The sequence below is a fragment of the Engystomops pustulosus genome, chromosome 2 (genome assembly GCF_040894005.1).
Source record: "Engystomops pustulosus chromosome 2, aEngPut4.maternal, whole genome shotgun sequence".
Classification (NCBI taxonomy): domain Eukaryota; kingdom Metazoa; phylum Chordata; class Amphibia; order Anura; family Leptodactylidae; genus Engystomops; species Engystomops pustulosus.
In genome coordinates, this window is record NC_092412.1 from 191,973,038 (window position 1) to 191,994,264 (window position 21,227).

The window sequence follows — 21,227 nt, forward strand, 5'->3', positions numbered from 1 at the left end:
GAACTGTTTTGGGGTCTGATTGGGACTATATAATTCTTAATTTTGAGTGATCTGTATTGATATACTGTATTGACTGTACAGTTCAGCATACTGTAATGTGAATGGAGCTTTAAGTTTGGTTCTGTTGCCATACCGTATATGTGTTCTTCTAAGCTTGATATTTTTAGCATTGAAGCTTTTGGAGGAAAGAAATAGAGTAAAGAAATTCTTAAATAGTTATACTATAAATTGCAAAAGGTCCTATTCAGTTACATTCAGTTACATCAGGGGAAAAATAAAACAATGTGTTAATCAAAGTGGTACAAATGATATACATTAGACATATGTGTCCTCTGTGGGCAGCTAGTGTAGAGCAGCTATCTTACTATCAATATGGTCACTGATGAATTATACTGTAAAGTAGTTATAAAACTGTTTCAAGGTAGAAAAAAAGGCAGGGGCACAATTTGCCTCCTCTGCCTGGGGTATCATAATACCTTGTTTCGGCCCTACTGGTTGAAACATGGCTTCCTTTACTACGTTATAGTTATCTCTTCTTGCATTTCAGAATGGGGGAGGCATGTCGCTTTGTCATGTTCATGAAGGTCAACATGAAGTATTAACATGTTGTTTGGAAGCTTTGTAAATCATAGTCAGAAACAGAAGTTACATTGTGTTTGTTGCTCTTTCCTTGGCTCTTTGACATTGATGGTAATGTTACTTTGTGAAAACGCCTTGTGCGTTTGAGCAGAGAAAACCTCTTATTCCTCATAAGCCTCTTCTCTCTGGAGTACTCATATTGATGCATTTTCTTCCCTTCAGCAAGAGATCCTTGATGTTGCCTATTGTATTGTAATTCCACTCCACTCTCGTCTCATGGTACTGAATTATGATGACTTTTCCCTGACCTGTACAGATAGCTGTCTACATTTTATTGTGTTTTTTATTACACAATTTCATCTCTTTATCTCTTTGTGGTCAGACAGAATTGCAATACTTAATGATGGACTAATGATTAACTCATATAATGAGCCAAAGAAAACTTTCCGGGGTAATATAAAAGAGACCAGTGAACAAAAGAGTCTAGTGTTGCTGCTGCAAAATAATACTTCTCAAATATACTAGTTCACATACTTGACATTTGATTATCCCTGGTAGATTGGAACATCAGAATGGAAAGAACACTTAAGTCTCATAAAGAACCGTTACTGTTATTGAACAGGGCCCATCCAGTGTTAGTATTTAGGAGTCTAAAGAAATGTCATTGTTGAAAAGAGGATATTTTTTTCTTATTAAGCACATTATTGAGAAACAATCTAGTTCACTAGGTCTGCAAGCTTAAAATTGTGTGTCAAAATTTTAATCTTTTGGTGGAAGGAACTTTCAGCTCCTCTAACTGAGATTAAAAAAGGAACTTTATGTTCTTGCCAGAAAATCAAGTGGAGGAAACAATTGAAATAAAAGTGACCAGCTGGCTAGGAGAGGGATCATACAGTCTACAGGTACTTCAAGTTCCATGATTAATGAACGATAAATTAATTAAGCAACAATACTTAAAAATATCTTCACTTTTTCCAAGCCAACTTGTAACCAAAGCTTATAACTAGAATAAATCTTCTCATTGTTTGAGACTAAACAAACTGAAGGAAAAAGACAGGTCTATTATTTCCTCTTAGTATATGTATGAAACATTGCTCCTCAAATTGAAGTGATGTCAACCTCAAGGTAGAACTGCTTTGAGACAGGATTGAAAGAGGCACACATTTGATCTGGGGACAATTGTATGGTTCTGTTTGATCCATAACATGTCAAAAAGACTTGACTGGGGTGCAAAAGTTTTTAAAATCAACACATTTTGAGAAAAACCATGAGTGTTCCTATTATCAGGATTTTGTCTTCTTTTAAGTTAATTTAAAAGTATTCAACAACATCACAAGCATAACCTGAGCACATGTCCCAATTAATCTCTTGATGTTGTGTTTATGTCTTTAATACTATTGTATCCGACTTCAACCTGTTTGGATGTTCTCTGATACTCTGCCTTTTTGTATTCCATTATAACATCAGAGTCGTCACAGTGAAAGACCCTACATGGATAAAATCTATTTTAAGGGCCTCATTAACTACACACATCTGTCTCTTTTGTTGAAAACAGCTTGATTCTAAACCAATCGAGCATTATGTAACCCTATCAGTAGAATGGTGTTCTTGCTGCACAAATGAGTTCTGTAGCTGTTTGGAAATAACATATTTGGGATCTTACTTTAGATTTTTAAACCTCTATCTACCAGTAGACTTGAATCACGCATGCAACTTATACTGAGATTTTTAATGTATGTAGTCAGGAGAAAAATTGGTCTACACACAAGACTGACTTATCTCCAATTGGATTTACTTCTATGTTTGGAGTAGAAAAGTACAGCTTTTATGTATTTTTGTTTTCTTTTTTAATCCTAAACTGGTATTATGTGACTTTTTAAAACTTTGAACAACTTAACAGATCTAGTAACTGCCAAAGTAAAGTGCTGGTGTGTAGTTAAAAACAGCCAGAAAAAGATTTTTTAACAAAAAGTAGTGGACACTTATAAATCTATGCACGGTAGTTAAAAAAAACTGTTAAAAAACGTTGGTGTATAACATTGCCGACATGACAATTTAATATAATACACTAGCCAAGATCAGTGGTTGAACTATTTTCTGTTACAAAAAGCCTCAGGTTATGTAGAATCAATCACATACATGATAATAATGTATTTAATAATTATTGCTATTATTATAGCCCTGGGTATCAACAATCTACTCTCTTCAGCCCTTACCAGTTCCTAAATAGTATTTATAAAACACATTATTAGATGAATTGCTCATAAATAGAGATTACAATATATTAATTACAAAACTGCTTTTCTCTTGCTATGTAGCCTGCAGCTGAATTGAAGGTATTTTCCATTTAAACCGAGTGTATATTATTTTTTACAATTCTAGATACAGAGAATAAACACCAAATGTCCCATTGTTTAGAAATAATTTATCCTATAAGTACCACTATACAAAAAGGTAACAGACATAATATTTTGGTATTGCTACCCAATTTTTCATATTCCTATAATACAGTTTTGTTCAATAAGATATAATCTTTCTGTTCATAAATCCATTTTGAAAACAGAGGATTCCTGAGCATCCATTACATGTTCTGAATCAGATCTAATAATATATTGTAAGTAATATATTTCATAGAAAATTGTCACTGGCATAATAATAACATGGTATATGAAGATAAATAGAATAGCCTTAAACTATATACAGGATAAATGGGACTAAGAATTTAAGATTTGTGTAGTTCAAAACGCGTTTGTCTTTTTACATGCATCCCATGTTTGTCTTTTCCTTTAAATTTAGATGTTGGTATGATTCCACAGACTGAACACATTCCACAAGAAAGGAGTCCTTGCATCATGATGGACTCCCTGTGTGCCGTCCAACATTATACGGTGCCAGTTGTGCAGTTCATGTGGCAGACATGGACTCCTTCCATGATATTTTTGTCTGATACAAAGATTCAAGCCTTATGCAGTCTTTGGGATTGCATTTGTGTGCAGTCGGCCTAAGTGTATATAATTTGTGTGATGGTTGAGAGCATGTTGAGAGCCACATGTCATTGACCAATACATAACCAAAGCTTGGACACTATACTTCTAAATCATTTTGTTCCGGGGTTTTTAAATTTGTGTTTCTTGTATAAAGATCAGGGTTGATATATGCAAAACATTGCATTTAATGTCATATATTATTTGTGTTGAGTATGGTGCACATCCATGGTTTCATACCATGTAGGATTGTTATATCCTAATGGAACAATAAATGAATGCACTAAATGTATAGCGGTGAAGAAACAGCACTACCTAGTCCCTGGTGTTCTAAGAAATTTAAAGTTCCCAACATCTCGTTTACCAAAACAGCAGTTTACAAAAGTCACCATTTTTGTTGGAACTGTTAATTATTAAAGCGATCATTCCCAGGCAGGTTGGGTAAATCAAAGTTGGAAATAGAAGACCCACATTTTTTACCAATTCCATTTGGAAAGCATTCAGTAACATAATTGACACATGGCATGTTACATCTACAGATTTTGCATTGGGTCTCAAATCTATCAAATCTGAAAGCCTATTTTAAAATGATATTCCCCATTTTGACAATTAACACTTAAAGATTTCTTACCGTGGTGGCGTACTGAATATCCTTCCAGATTGAAGACTCTCTTGACAAATCCGAGGCTTCAAACAAGTTTTCCAAAATAACCTCTCCTATCATGTCATGCCTTGAAAATCTATCAAAGTCAAACACACTAAGGTGAAGTTTTCGACTCGGCAACTCATCGTATGGGACTGGGAAATGAAAAGATTCATCAAAAGTTGGGTTTAGAGTCTTTCTGTGCACCCGAGTTTGAAATTTCCTTTTCCTATCAGGTAAAAGGTAAATCTTCACATAAGGATCAGAACTTCCACAAAAATCCTTGGCCGGAAGATCAAATGCTTTGAGAATTTTGACTATGAGGGTTTCATTTTCATAGTCATACTTTAGGGTAAAGTTGATCTTTCCACATGTTTTAGCATCATCTTTCTTGGTGTCCTCAGAATCTACTGATTTCTGTTTGTACAGCTCAGGTTTTATCCTTCCAATGCTAGTTGGTTGCTCAGTCACTTGCAAAGTATCGGTTCCGAAGTCTACACTGGACACATGCATCTGCCGAGGTAAATGCCTTTTGAAAGAAGTATGCCTGAAAGATATATGAATATAACATTTTTACAATATTGTTTTATACTTCTGTACAGGTGAATGTATGATATTATGCAAAGTCCTGGTGATAATGGACCTCATGGACACACAACTGACAAGTCAGTCATTAAATACTTTTTATACATATATAGCCCATTTTACCTAATTTCACCTCAGAAGGAACATCTTAGTGGAGGATGCAGACTGCAATTGCAGCTGTTATGAGGGAATAATGGGGAGATGTATCTTTTCTCTTTCTCATTTTCCTGTCCTTGTACTTTCTTTTTTGTCTTGTTTCTACGTCTAATCGGTCTTAGTTGGATTTTACCTGTGTTAAATTGGGTGCGCGCCTGTCAGGCTAACATTGCCGTGTGGAGGATGTGCTTAGCAGAACTCAAATTTTCATGTGTCCAGTCATCACTAGTGAATACACATTGTGGACTTCATAAAGGTTAACATGACAATGTAGTAACTGAACCATCTTGAGGACGCTCTATGGCTTTCTATTATGTTGGGATATTTGTGTTATGGAAGAATCTTGGAAAGAAATAGATAACACGGCTGGGTGTGATGGAAATTTCCAATAAAAACACAATAAAATGCAACATATCAAGGAACATGTGAAGAAAATACACCTATATTTGTCCACAGAAATAGAGAAAATAATTTCACTATGACCGGAGCTCCCAATATTTTTCTTCTCCCTCGTTATTCCATCTTAAAACACTGATGAACAGCACCAATCTTCAGTTTCTCCTGCTGAAAGTATGTCACCATTCAGACCAGCACCATCGCACTCTCATCATCCTCCTTTAATTATATTTGTAGCTGGAAGAAAATATGCAGGCTTCTTCCAAAGCCTTGCCGGCGAAACCCTGGGTCGGTTGGATAGGAAAGCTAGCGTCCCATTATGTGAATTTGTGATATGCGCATTTTTAATGGTCTCTTGTCAGTATGATGAACTGAAATAAATTTTAACTTTGTTGGAACGTACCACACTATCTGCCAGCTCACATTTACACTTAAGCTGCCTGTATATCTGGTTCTGTAGCTCTCAAAGCCAAAATCTTCATGTGATCTGAAAAATGAGATCCTTATCTGTAATACGATGGAGAAAGATTGTTTGTAGCTACTTCTGACCCTACCTCTGGAACCACTAAACAAGAAACATTGATTATCAAACTTCTTCTTTCTCCATTTTCTTTGGCTTTTATAAACATCCCTCCTTTATCACTAATCTGATTTTCACTCTGAAATGTAGGTTGAGTTCTGTCTTGCTAGCAACATGATAGATGATCACTTCAGTGTCAGATTACATAGTAGTAAAGAAGAAGCATGTGTCAAGTAGCCAAAAAAAACACAATTTGTTGTAACAATATGTTACCAACATGAACATAGAACAAAACATCCAAAGAGCAGAGATAAAAACATTTAAAAAAGGATGCAAAACAATGCACCCTTAGGTGAGAGATCATTTTTTTGGCTACTTGACACATGCTTTTTCTTTATTATACAGGCTGTCTTGCATGTGTCTAGCCCTAGATAGGGTTTCATATTGTGCCTATATCCCAAATCTTTCTATAGATTACATAGTAGGTCTATAGAGAAGGGAGGGGGAATAATTGGGCCTTATGCATATGACCGTACATTTTTTAATTTTCTGTATATACAGCTGTATTTTGGCCATAAATACAGGACATTTTTCAACCTTATGAGCATATATTGCACAGTATCAGTACTGTATCCATGTTAAATATGTTGGACTAGCAAATTATGCCTGATTGACAGAATGCACCTCCCACTGGTTCTGGTCTCCATGGATAATGCATGTGTATACGGCAGCATACGGTGCACAACCATACGCAGCATGAATGCAACCCATATTTTATACATTACCATAGACTTCTACAAGGTGTAAGGAATGTAAATTCATGAGAAGATAGGATATGATCTATATTTTTATGTCTTCCTCATGGTACGGTAGGTTGCACAATACGGCCATTAAAATAGTTGGCCAGATTGGCCATTGTAATGAATGGGGCCGTAAGTTACACCTAAGTATATACGGCCATTTTCGTATGTTCCTGTGCAAGAGGCCTGGGTCATACAAGCTAGGTCTCCTCCCAGACAAGGTTGCAGGGATGAAAGCTGCTGGAAAATAAAGATCATAAGCCTCATAATAAATAGAAGCAGTGCTACTCCTAATCTATTACAGATTGGATTAGAGGACGTTCTTTAATAAACTACTAATAATTGGTGCAGATACATGCTGTTTTGCTCTTATAATATGAGTTTTTTCTCAAGGCATAGTTATAACATGATCTTCTTGAGCACAATTTAATGATAATAAATTCTTAAAAACTTGCAGCTGTAAGTAATAACATTTCATTGATATTCTAGACATAGTCAAAGAAAAAGCTTCCCTCGCAGAAAGATCTTTCTGCCTTGCAGGCGATTTATGGAAAACATAAATAATGCAAAAGCAAAATACATTTTGCACTGGTCTCTATCTAGTCATTTAACAATAGGGCTCTGAAGCTTACCAACATGTTCTTGCTACAGAATTCATAAAAGAGGGAACTGGTAACAAATCCATTAGATCATAATTCAACAGATATAACAAGTACATTTAATATGGCTGGGAAAAGCTGGATGTCAAGGTATGAGATTACAGAAGGGGATTTGTACCAATGAGTATGGCAAGATGATTTAATACAGAAGTTGGGAAGTAAACTATATGGATATACAAGTTAAAGGACATCTTCCACCAGGATGAAGAACTGTAAACGAAGCACATACTGGTATGTGCACCCTCTGGCAGGATCCGCTCTTCATATGCCCTTATTTACAAGAAAAAAAAAGTATGAAAATGTGCCTGAGGGGCTCCATACTTTACTAACTACTATGGAGCCTGGATTCCCTCGGACTCATTTGTATAATTTTAAGAACCCTAAAAAAAACAGGGCATAAGAAGCTAAAAGAAGAGCAAAATCTGCCAGAGGGGGCGCACACCAGTATCACTATAATAATCCTTGATCCTGGTGGTAGATATCCTTCAAATGAAAAGCCAACAAGTCCCAGTATCAGGGATCAGTTATCAGTTATAGCTACAATAAAGAGTTCTAAGTTATTGGTCCAGAAGTTCTAGGTACCTTAAAAGGAACCTGTCAGTAGAGAATGAGAGCTTGACTTCAGTTCTAAACTCTCCTTCTCCTTGAAGTTATACAACCTATTTAAATCTCACTTTAAAATAAATTTTCTGGATGTTGCCACCATACCACATGATCTGAAAGGTTTTAATCTACCTGACATTATAATAGTAATGCTTCATTAGGTTAATTTCTGCTGACTGTTTCCCTACAATTAAATGAAAACAGTGCCCCTAGAAGGCCAAAAGTTCTACTTTTTCCAGTGATAGTGTTTACTAGATTTCATAAATAACAGAGTGTCTGTTATTGGGAATTGGAATGATCACATTGTAAAATTTTCTTTTTTGGCTCGATTGATTGATAATAAAACAAGAAGGGGTCTTATATAAAGGTGGTCTTGCTTTTAAATTTACAGCAGTGACCATGTGCTTTTTTTACTTCTTTTTCATGGGACCTTCACACTACACATCTAGGCAAATTTATGACTCTTTTTAAATGTATGTGGGTCGTAGTTAAGCTTGTAAGATATACCAATTCAACTTCTTGCAATTTCACTCCAGTAAAGGGATATTGGGACCACAGCATCAGAGCAGTCAATGTGAGATAGGGGGTTCTCTCTATTAATACGAGAACATTTGGATCTGGCGGCCTGAAAGCTTGTAAAGTCACTATTGAGCTCCGTCTATGGCAAGGCTTAAAAGGGTTGTCCGACTCTTTTGAAAATCGTTCAGGCAGGCTGGGGGATAAATTAAAAAAAAAGAAAGCTTTACTCACCTCCCCCGTTGCTCCTGGTGTACAGCACCTCTGTTACATGCCCCTGTTTACAGGGCACAGAAGTGCCGCTGATTTTGTCTTTCGTCCAGCTGAGGTGGCCGGCCACACCCACATGTCCCTATTCACCGGTGCTGTATCATGCGCTGAGATATGGGGATGGGTAGGCGTGGCCGGAAGCTGAACTCAACATTGACACGAACCAGCGAGATGTAGCGTGGGACACCCAAGAGTGACGTAGGAGGTGAGTACAGCTTTCTTTTTTTAAAACTTATCATCCCAGCCTGCCTGCATAATTTTCAAAAGAGTCGAACAACCCCTTTAATATTAACCCTGTATGGTACACTTTCTATTAAAAAAATCCCCAAATCAAAATGATCACTCTGCCCTCCAAATAAAGTAATAAAAGGGATCAGAAAGTGATATATAACCTGAGAATGGTATAAATATTAATGACATCTCGCTTTGCAAAATAGTAGATGCACATAGATCTGTAGTCAGAAAAATATGGTGATGCAGAAAAAAATGTTCACCAAAGTTTTATATTATTTATTTTCTGTGAGGGTTAAAACTTAAAAACTATAAATATATGAAATCTCTGTGAAAAAAATGTTGGGGTTTGTGCAGGTCTGAAGGGGATGGCTCAAAGAGAACTTGAAACTTGAGACCACAAGTTTGTATTGTTGTTGTTTGTGAGACTTCCTATATTTATATATTATAATTTTACTTAAAAATTAGGACATTTCACCATTATGCATTACAATGAATAACATTTTTTAAATGAGCTTTAATGTATCACACTTGTTGCTAATGTACTACAGTCCACTAGATGGCAGTGTAAGACATTATTCTCTTTCATATTTCATTTGCACACACAAAAAAACAAAAATATTTTATTTTTTTGTGACTATAATAGCTAAACAAATGTGATATACTTGAATTATTAGCTATTATATGACAGTGAGTTATGAAAGTTGCAAAAATGCACTGATATCGATCTGCTCCTTTGATGGGGTCTGCTATGTGCTGTTCCTAGATCAAGCATGTGTTTTTTCTACAACTATTCATCTTGAAGAGTGAGCAACTTTATGTCACAATGGATTAGACCTTTAAGACACTAATTATCACAATATAACACGTGTTGACCTTATGATGGTTTTTATTTATTTATTTTTGCTTCCCTGAATTTTGTAAGCCATCACAGTTTTTCAAAATTGTCTCTTTTTCTATTACAAATTCTTATAAATCAACAAGAGATTTTTATAATATGATGTGTATTATAGAAAACATTGATATTCCTTACTGCAATGTTTAAAGAGAATGTATTAGCAATTTTCCTTTTAATTTGTTAAAACTAAATTGTGGAATGTATCACTTTTTCCTAATGATTTTTAAATTCCTTATTGTAGTTCTGTTTTTAATTCTAGATTTTGTAAATAAGTATGGGTTCTGCCTTCTTTCCTCTGTGTATCCAAGAATAGAGAAAAAAAAATTTTGGAGTCCAGACTTGTGAGCTGGCGTCCCGTTACTAAATGTGATATGCACATTTAAACTTTTATCTTTCGATATTGCTCTATAAGAACGATTGAAGGAGGATGTTGAATAACAAGATGGTGCTGGTCTGAACAGTGGCATATTTTTTTCAGAAGGATCTGTCTAACTAGTGCTGTGCATTGGCTTGAGGAGAGTGAACATCGCGGAAGAACAATTAAAAAAGTAGCATTGGGAGCTCCAGCGAGAGCAAAAAAATTTTTTCTCTATTCTTGGATCTGTATTAAGACTTTGTGGACCATTCTTGTACCGTGAGTAGCTCCGTATGGGCAAATTGTGCAATACCTACAATTGATTTCTGCATTTCCTCTGTGCAGGGATGTAACTAGGAGAGGCAGGGCCCCATAGCAGGCTTCTGAATGGGGCCCCCTTCCCATATTTGTATACTCACATGTACGATCACACATTAATACACTCATGTGCACACATATAGACCATATCCACACACATACAGTGCCATTTACAAACATACAGCATATGCACCTCACAGATAGAGCATATATACATCACATATGTGTTAGTATACATTTTATGCTGTACATTGTATAGCATAAAATGTATATAATGATGCACATCCTCCATTCTTTAGTGTGTCAGGTCAGATGCCGGCCCCCTGACACAGCGGGCCCCATAGCAGCTGCTATGGCTGCTACTACTGTAGTTACACCCCTACCTCTGTGTATCCTGCTGTCTGTTAACAGAATTTAATGAAATGTTTTGCAGCAGTCATGTTTTGTTGGCAGAATGTAATGTTGTTGGTTTAGGTGACTGCTTGGGGACCACATAAAGCATGGACCTACCAAATGTTGTTGGAAGGTCCCTATCTTACGTAATATTAGTAGGGAGAATATTAAATTATGGGGATTGTCATACATATCCAGTATATATCAATTAAGTGGGTATAGTACACATCGATTCAGGGGTTAGTGTATGTTAATTTATTCAGGGGGAAAAAAGTTTATAATAAATGTGAGTCATACAATATATGTTTTGTATGTGGGTTGCACTACAAGTCAATTATGGTGTCAGTGATAAATCTTAATTATAAGCACAGTGTATTTCTTGTTAGCCATTTAACATTATACAATAAATGACTATGGTATTGTTAGTGATACAGTGTGGAAACGTGAAGCACTCAGCTGGAGAAAGCTTAGAAATTCTGCAGGGATATTTCACTGTCTGGAGAAATCATAATGAAGTTGGTTCCTTATGGAGCACAGACGTCACCTGTAAGTTGCCACTTCTGTTCAATACTGTAGTCACTGACTTACCTTTAAGTGTGTGAGAAAACTCTCAGTGTAAATGAGACAAGTCTGCATTTTTTTCTGGACTGATGGTGCTTTGTTCAGAATTTAATGAATTAGCAATTATTTAGTCCAAGCTCTAACTCACCTCTTTAACCTTTTACCATCCATGGCTATTGTTCCATCTTCCTTCAAACATGCAACTGTCACACCCATCCTTAAGAATCCATCCCTGTTGATCTAGCGGTCTATCACTACTTGCATTTGCATCAAAACTCCTGAACATCTTGTTTATCCTGAACCATCTGCCTACCTTTCCTCCAACTTGCTCTTTGACTAACTACTATCTGGTTTCCAATGCTATCACTCAACTAAGACAGCCCTGACCAAAGTCTCTAATGACCTACTGTCAGTCTGGGTAAAACAATGCTACTCTGCTTTCTTCCTTCTTAATCTGTCATCTGCCTTTGCCACTGAGTGTTTTATTGAATTTATTTAAATGGGCTTAAAGATAAACAGTTATATTTATTCCAAGAAAATCTTGATTCCAAGAATAAGCAGTTAAATGAGAAATAGTTTATGACATATTTGTACCTGAGTATGAAAATGCTTAAAGGAAGTCTACATTTAAAAAATCTTAAAAACACCTACGCTCCTCTTCATATTGATCCCAGTGCTGGTATTCACCATGCTGGGATAACCTAGAAAATAAACGTGTAATTTGCAGCACGGAGCTCTGGAACATGTCTATTAATTATGCACGCCCCACACTTCACTCTCCCATACTAAGAAAGGGAGGTGACATCACGAGAGAGGCATGAATTCACGCCTCCTGCGTGATTGATGCCTCTCTCTCCCATGTTGACGAGGGAAGTGACGTGAGGAAGGGGGCATGCATAATTAGCAGCCTGGAGTGCCAGACATCTAGTCCCCTTGCTCTGTGCTGCTAATTATAAGTTTCTTTTCTAGGTGATTCCGGCGTGTCAAGCTTAGAAAAGAACATCCACAAGGTCAAGATGAAGTGGAGTGTAGGTAAGTACGTGTAGGTGTTTTTTAGTTTATTCAAATTGTAGATTTCCTTTAACATGAGAATGTGGTTTGGGAACAAGGTAGTATGCACAAGGAAAGGATGCTGATAAGCTTTTGGGGGACAGTTGGTGCTACAATTATTTTCAAGTGCTGTGTTGTATGGGCAGAGCCCCTAAGCCGCCAGTGGTGTGGGAACCAATTTTGGAAACTGCAACCATCAAGAGATTTATAAATGGTTAAAATGAGCATGTGCTTTACAAAAAATTGATGTGCTGTTGATTGTGAAAAGTGAAGACTGTATTTTTCGACAAAAACACCATATTAGTACCTTCTGTGTTTTGCCCAACTTGTGCCACTGTGAATAGTTATGCTGTTTTCCCCCCATTTTTGAAAAGGGTTTCTGCATATGAATAAATAAGGAGATAAAGGAGCTGTACATAAATGTGTATTTTTCATATATGGGTGAAACAGAGAAGTTGTGAGGACTATGTATTATTTAGGAGTACCAAATAGTAAATAATAAAAGTATTTTTGAAATTAAATGCATTTTTCTGCAACTTGCAGATTATATTACTGTGGGTAGGTGGTAGACTCCCTTTAATTGGGGATGGAGGTTTAGTCATATGGGGTCCTATCCAGACTTTTCACCAGGGCCCATTGGAGTCTTGTTATGCCTCTGCCCTCATATAAGACATAAACTGGGTTATCATGGGTATACATTGGACTAATACATGCCTAGTTTTCCATCTAAGGTTAAACTAGTCAATGTTGCTTGACTATTTGCTATGTATTTATTGTATAAATGTATGTTCTATATGTGCAAATGGTTAAGCAAGCAAACTAAAGTCTGCTGTGGTAGGGTTTTTAGAGGTGGAAATTACAGGTGACATTCTATTATTGTGTTGAAGAGATTAGGAAGCAGCTTGTCTAAGACTTGGTGAGCAGAGAATATGTCACTTTCACTTATGTGCACTGCATGAATCCACCTGTAAAACAACCTGATGCTGGCTAATGTTATCTGACAGCTTTCCCCAGGTCTAATATTACAACATTCTCCTTGGGACATAACTAAATTAATGTGACTGTAAGCATGTCGACAGGTCAGCTTGCTAGAATTACACCATGGCAGTGACAGGTCTAGCGCTGGACATTTACAGCAATTGTTGTACTGTCTCTCAGTGATATTTTAGTAGAAGAATGGACTGATGCAGAATGTATTTTGTAGATAAGAGATAAATAAGAATAGGAGACAACAGTTGCGGTTTAGGTTAAGATTAAGGGAAGTTGTAGTTTTAATCCAAAAAATCCTGTTAAATTCATGTATAAACTAAGTTAGCCCTTTTCATAGGAGACCTTGGCCGGGCAGGTTATTTGCTATGCAATAGATGGACTCATCTGGAAAGCTCTTGGCATAGTCTTCCAATTTATTTTAATGTATGTATGGAATGTCATATTTTGTTTATAAACCCTCGTGGTCTGTAAAGTGCAAGTGAATATGATGGTGCTGTGTACAAATGTATTTTAATGTATGATAACATTCAAGATAAAGGGGACCTTAATGGAAGCTGAGTTGCAGGCCAAAGGACAAGGCCATCTACTATTAACTACATTCACTGTGTGGTTATGGTACTGGCAGATGGTGAGAAAAGCTAATTGCCATTTCTTTTGGTTACTAGATCCCCACCAATTTTATATAGGGTGTAATAACCTAATAAATGTTTACATTAATATTTGAAAGAAATCTATTATCACAATAAACCAGGAACACTTACTTTTAGATCCAGGCACTGTGACTGGGGGAATCTTCTTATATTTGTTATCCATGGCTACCTTTTTAGTCTCCAAAAGAGATGACTAAGGGGGGGTGGGCATGATTAATTTATATAAATATATAAATTGCCCATAAAAAAATATGGTGGAATGTTATTAAGAAACAAGGGGGTGCTGTCTTGGCCTGAAGTAGACAACAAGTGTCAAGGCTTCTTTACTGTAAGAACTGTGAATCTGTGGAATAGCCCTCCTCATGTGCTAGTCAAGCAGGGACAGCAGAGAGCTTTAAGGAGCTTAGAAGCCTTATTACATCAAAATAACATTTATGGTTATGTCATAATATAAAATTGTTTCTCTTAAATCCATATTTCATCGAATCTCTTCCCTTTGCTTCTTTGGTTGAACTTAATGAAAATATGTCTTTTTTTTAACCATATTAACATAAATGTAATTTTGTTACAAAGAAAGAATAAAAGCTGTACCTGGTGGAAGAAGCTGGCTCAGTGGTCTGCCTCTGTATCCTGGTGCGACGCATGATGTGCTCTTTCATTGACATCTGGACCTCTGCTGGTATATCAGGGGAGGTGTGGCTGATTTTAACTGCTGCCTCCAAGAAACCCAAGTTGCTTGCATCTTTAAACTTGTCAGCCATGACTTCTTTTTCACTGGTGATGCCACTGTAGGTGGAGACGTTCTGAGGTGCAGCCGGGTTAGATGACACAGCCTTGTTCCTCCAGGGTACCCACCACAGCTTCCAAAAAAGAAAGAGAAAAACTGCCACCAGGGCCAGCCCACACACAATAACTATCACTGCAAGGAGGCTGACGGACAGGTCTACAGGAAAGCAGGAAGTGACATTGACAGAGAAGAAGGGAAGGACATGAGACAACATCAGGGGGCAGCAGAGAGACAAAGGGAGGGGAAAAAAAGAATGGTTGTGAGAAAAGCGTCAAGGTTTAAAGAAAATAAAACGATGACAAAATTAAGTTATTAAGATTTATCTAAGTGGGTGTCTGAGAGCTCAAATCATGTGTGAAGAAATGAAAATGCAGAGTGTTCATGAGCATGAGATGAGTATTCAATTATTTGAATGACTAGTGATTGTGTTGGCGTTTTTCTGTTGTAACTCAATTGTAGTTGATGAGGGATGTTCAGCATTGTATAGCAACAAAGTAATCAAGTAACTTTAAAAAATAGTCTTTAAAAACATATTCTTCTTTTTATGTCCCTGGCTCCTTTACACATACTGTATTTGTCTCCATGGACATTATAAACAACTAAGTGCAGACCTAAAGCAGGGTAGTGTGATTCTTTAGCCATGTGTCCCTCTCTTTTTTCTGCCACCTTTCATATTTGGTACAATGCAAAAGGGTTTAACATAAACTTGTTGTAATCTATAACTATGGAGATACTTAAGTTTGTTTAGCTTTGTATGCACAATGGAAACATGTATTTAATCTATAAAAATGGTTGCAGTGGTTAAATTACAAAGTAAATCCATGTCTGTAAGTTAGATTTATTTTTAAATAAACATAGAGATAGAGATATAGAGAATATATCCAATGAAGAGGCAGCAATCCAATGTAAAGTGAAAATACGTATGAAACATTATGGTTTATATAACAAGAGTAAGTTTACTCCAATTAATGATGTGTCTGCCATTACAACTTTTTTTGATGTGGTCAAGAGGGATATGTACAAATTACGTGATGAGGTATCATTGAGACATACCAATATGACTAGTGCCGAGATTTCTGCTCTGAGCTGTTTGGCCCATGACGGTGATATTACAGTCAAGCCCGCCGATAAATGTGAGGCTGTCGTCATCATGGACACATCATCATCATTGCATAAATCTGACGACAATTGAATGATTCAATGGTGTATAAACAAGTGTCTGGCGATCCCAAATTTAATATTGCACGCCGAATGAAACTCCTGTACATAGCATGAAAAAATTGTTGGCCCGATGGGTGCTGCGATTGCTCATAGTGAATAACAAGCGGATGCGGCTGTTAACTTCGAAGCAGTGTTTTGAGCAATTTAAGTGAGATCCGACGGAGTATTTGCGTCGAGTTGTCACCATTGATGATGGATTCATCATTAAACAGCAGAAACTAAGCAACAATCTAAACATTGGATTTCTCCCAGTGAATCTGCAGAAAGGTTATGGCGACGATTTTTTTGGATGCGAATGGCGTCATCCTCATGGATTTTTTAGAAAAAGGAAGAACAATCACTGGACAATACTACAGTGAATTATTGGACCACCTCGACAAAAACTTGAAGGAGACACGGCCGCATTTGGCAAAAAAGAAGGTTTCAACGCGATAACGCACCAGCACATTCATCCGGAGTTGTCGCACCCCCCGGTATTCACCCAATCTGGCTCCGTGCAACTTTTTCTTGTTCCCTAACATGAAGAAATGGCTCGAGGGAAAAAAATATAGAGTTGGACAAATGCTATTTTTTGGAGGGGTTAAAAAAATTACAGGAACTTTGGGAGAATTGTATCTTTCTAAAAGGGCACTATATTGAAAAATAAGAAAAATTATTTTGGAAAAAATGGTGTCTTCATTTCTAACACGGGTACTTATTGAACCGCCCTCATATATATTTTATTGATTTTGTCTGTGGTTATTGATTTTGTGTGCTATGGTAATAACTGTTTTTATTACCTCTGCCCTGGCTCCCAGGGGAGTTTCTTGAACTTCTAAAGAGGCCCTTTAAACCAGATACCTTACTACAAAAAAAGGCCTAAAACCATGTCCTTTCATCCAGCAAGATGCAAAAAGTGTCAATATGTTACAATAAGAAATATTTTGATGTAAACTGTGTCAGAATTCAGATGCTTAATACATCTGTTCCATTATCATATATGTAAATCTCAGTAATTGAAAGAAATTATAGGCATTCCATATTATAATTTATTATGGGAGCAGAATATGTGATATAATTAATTCCATTGTGTGAGACAGCTCTCAGCTTGTAAACTTTATGCAACTTTAGGCAGAGTCTGCCTTCCAGGGTGGATAAAGCCATCAGTTGATAATGTTGCCTGCATTTTAATTTGATTATTTGACTGGTAAATTGAATGGAATGATACAGTACATAATAATGTAAAAAGTTTGGGAACCATAATAGTGTTTGTAGCCTGGGGAAGTGGGGCTTCTTTTGGCCAAAACATAGAAAGTTGTATATAACATATGGTGTAGAAAGGGAAGCTGTAATGTGGGTGCGAGGCATAGGTGATGGGACCCACAAAATTTGCCTTTCTTGATGGCAGCCATGCATATACAGTTTACATTACATTTCCCATCAATAATGGTTTCTGCTCTGCATATGTGTATATGAAACATAATTTTAATATAACTTCAAAGGGTTCCAAGTATTAATACAAAAAAACATATGAATTATGTGATTGTGTAAGCCAATTTCCATTCTTTTGTAAGCTCACAAGATATCTTTATTCATAGCGAACAATATGTTAATAGTTTTCTCCCTAGACCAGCTGAAGGATAAGGCCTGGCTTTCTTTTTTTTTACACATTGCTTTCTATTGCAATGTTAATAAGATTTTATGGAACATAATTCCTATTATACTTTTTAATAACTTGGAAAGCTCTTCAGATTGCTATAATACAGTATATTAACATTATTATGAAACAGTCTGGCATGGTTGAGCTAAATATATTATTTACTTATATGCAAGATCAGCATTTAGGAGTAAAGTCCATACAACATAGACATCATCCGTAAGAGAACAGTAACTAAAAAAATTGGCAAAAGAGAAAGAAAATGTGCAGAGTTTCCTCCCTTTATCTATATCATACAACTAAAACTGACAACATAAAAAGGAATAATCTTTATTTGTCCCAGGACTCCCCCTAAGGCTAAGTGAACACAATGTTAATCTTCATATGGGGAAACTGCATAAAGAAATGAAATAAAATCCATGCAGAAAATCCACAAAATCAGTGAACATTAATTAACATTACTATAATGTGCACCATAGGGATAATAAATCTGCACCAAATGTACATTACCCCAGTAAAACAATGGGGCAGATGTATTATCGTATCTGCGCAATAAAAGTGTCTGGATTTGTCTTTTTTGTGACGCATAATGTATGCGGATCATTTATAATGTGTTGGCGCCAGAAAGAATGGTTTCTTCCGACAATCCCGACTCGTCAGGTATTTTTGGTGCAAGTAAGCTGGCCTAACTTTTCCACATCATCTGCCATCTTATGTGGAGTTTGTCAACTTTTTAGGCACATTTTTTGGCGCAAAACTGACCAGGAATGTCTATGCTTTCCGCAGTCTGATCTTGGATGCTGACAGTAGTGGTTGCGACACTATTAGTAAATCCCCCCCAATATGTACCAAGTAATTTTGTAAATCTCATTTCTGTCTGTAAGACAACTGGGTAGAACAGAAGTCTCCCTCCTGTGCTCAGGAATAAGATAAAAATGATCACCAACCACCAACCCTTTAGCTAGTCACTAAAATTTCATGGTGCAGCATAAGATTAGCTCCAGTCTATGGGGCAGATTTATCAAGCTGTCTGAAAGTCAGAATATTTCTAGTTGCCCATGGCAACCAATCACAGCTCAGCTTTCATTTTACCAGTGCTCATGAATATTTTAAAGGGGAGCTGTGACTGGTTGCCATGGGGAACTGGAAATATTCTGACTTTTAGACAGCTTGATAAATCTGCTCCTATGTGCCCCATTTACAAAAGCTACTCTGCCAGTTTTCTGTCCGACTTTGCACGTTCTTTCTTGTGCTAACTGCTTGTATGTATTTAAGAATTGTTGCAGCTGCACTATACCCGACGCAACACAAATTTCTGCACTGAAGGAGCGTCCCGATCGGATTATTCACCACATTTATCATGCAGTGTCCGATCGGAACATGCCCCACATTTATAATGCAATGTCCGATCGGAGCATGTACCACATTTATCATGCAGTGTCCGATCGGAGCACGCACCACATTTATCATGCAGTATCTGAAAGAATTGTGTTGCACGCCCCATGTTAACGGTGCACCAAAAAACGTGGTGCACTCTGTCGGAACTGTGCATGGGATGTCATGCTGTATATTACAAGTAGTATTCTCGGGGGGTGCAGAGGATGCTGTTGTAACCGGACCCAAGAGGCCTATGGGGCCGATATGGTGTACATTTCCTATGTGAGAAGACTAGTACTATAAACAATACATTTTGCACTAGGACCCGGCAGCTTTAAGTTACACCACTGAGTATACTATATACCCTGTTTCCCCTAAAATAACCCCCCAAATTACAATAAGACCTAATCCAATTTTATTCAAGCCTGGAGGTTGAGACATGGAGAAGAATTCATGGGCACTGCAAATGTGCTGCAAATGCGATACAAGCAGATGCCTGGACAAGAAGTCCTCATTTGAGAAAAGTGCAAAACATGATAGATTGGGGTCAATGATTCTAAAAGAAATGTAGTCAGAAGAAATTCAGAATGAAATTCAGGGTTAGGAGAGTTATGATGATTTTTCATAAGATGGTGATATGTCTTTGAAGAATTTTTTTTTTTCATACAATTTTACTGGAAATTAGGCTTTGGAGAGTTAAAAGGATGTTACAGAAATTGTTGACATGACAGTCTTTAAATAAAAACATTTTGCTGAATGTTCAGAAATACCAGGATCGGTAAATGTACCATAAATTCTGGTACATAGAAAGGAATTCAGAGTTTGGCTGGTTATACTGATGTCTGTGGTGACATGACTACAGTATATTCATAAATTTGGATTTTTAATTGAAAAATTAATGTGAATATTTGTTCATGTAAAAATAAGATATCCCCTGAAAATAAGACCTCATGCAAATTTAGGAGCAAAGGTTAAATAAGAAACTTCTTTCTTTCAGAGCAACACGGTAATATAGTGTTACCTGTAGCACCAATCAGCATGATCTCGGAGCACTGTGCCTTTTACTGTATCTTTAGTGACCTTTTAAAAATGTGTAGAATAAATTACAGTTTTTATGCATTGATGTTTTCACTGTCTTATTTTAAGCAAAATAAGCTTCCACATAAAAGCTGCCTTTTATTGGTTATTAATCTTATATCTTATACCTACATAGCAATGGTTGTTTCCTAGCAAAATCCTGCTAATCCCACTGGTTTGTCCGGCGTAACACATCTGTTGCTGTCCATTTGTATGAATTAGGTCATTGCTAGGAATACATCCGCTACACACAATCCATTCTCATCTCTTTGCTGTTATCTGCAGCCTGAGCGGTTGGTACTGAAATAAAACTGTCCTGCAGCATATTTTACCTCCTAAGAATTCTGGATACTATTTCATATGAAACAATGCAACATTAACATCTATGGTGTACATCACATTTTTTTAGCATAGCAGTTATTTTGAATAACTCAAATTTCATTTATATACTGAACTTTTTAACACAAACATTTTAAGTTGTTATTAAAATGACCCTAAAAAGCTCCTACACTCAGTGGGCATTACCCCACCGACTTAAAGAGAAAATGTAAAATTTGCAGGTTCACCAAGTATTTGGTAAAAATGGTGAGCTACAGATTGTAAAATCAACTGTACATGAAAACTAATCCATATAGAAATGCGTTCATTTGTTTATCAAGGGCAGTTTTACCACAAACAGTCGGATATGGTTCTATTTTGGTTGAGACTTACACAATGGGTCTCATTCACTAAGGGTCCTGCGGCCGCACTATTTTTGAAATACCCAACGATTTCCGATGTGTGCTGCATTTAGAAAGGGTTTTTGGTGCACGCAATTCGGCGCCGGCTTTCATGCGACACAAATCGGGTGGGGGGGCGGTCCGTCGGACGATCCGACGGATTCAGACAATGCGCAGGATTTAACAAAGCAATTTGTGTTGCAAGCCAAGCACTTACATGCACCTGGAGGAAGATGGTGAACTCCGGTGAACC

The 21,227-nt window shown here is 36.8% G+C and overlaps 1 protein-coding gene across 3 annotated transcripts in view; it reads right to left on the reverse strand.

Annotated features, from left to right (window-relative positions):
* The window catches only part of SYT6 (synaptotagmin 6), a 252,417-nt gene that overhangs the window by 82,086 nt on the left and 149,104 nt on the right, over window positions 1-21,227 (reverse strand). For 2 of the 3 annotated variants that reach the window (XM_072137651.1, XM_072137652.1), the window contains exons 2-3: window positions 14,749-15,100; window positions 4,195-4,753 (exon numbers count right to left, since the gene is read on the reverse strand). In XM_072137651.1, the coding sequence (XP_071993752.1) occupies window positions 4,195-4,753; window positions 14,749-15,100 (911 nt within the window). The remainder of the gene's footprint in view (window positions 1-4,194; window positions 4,754-14,748; window positions 15,101-21,227) is intronic. The other variant, XM_072137653.1, reaches the window with a different exon arrangement.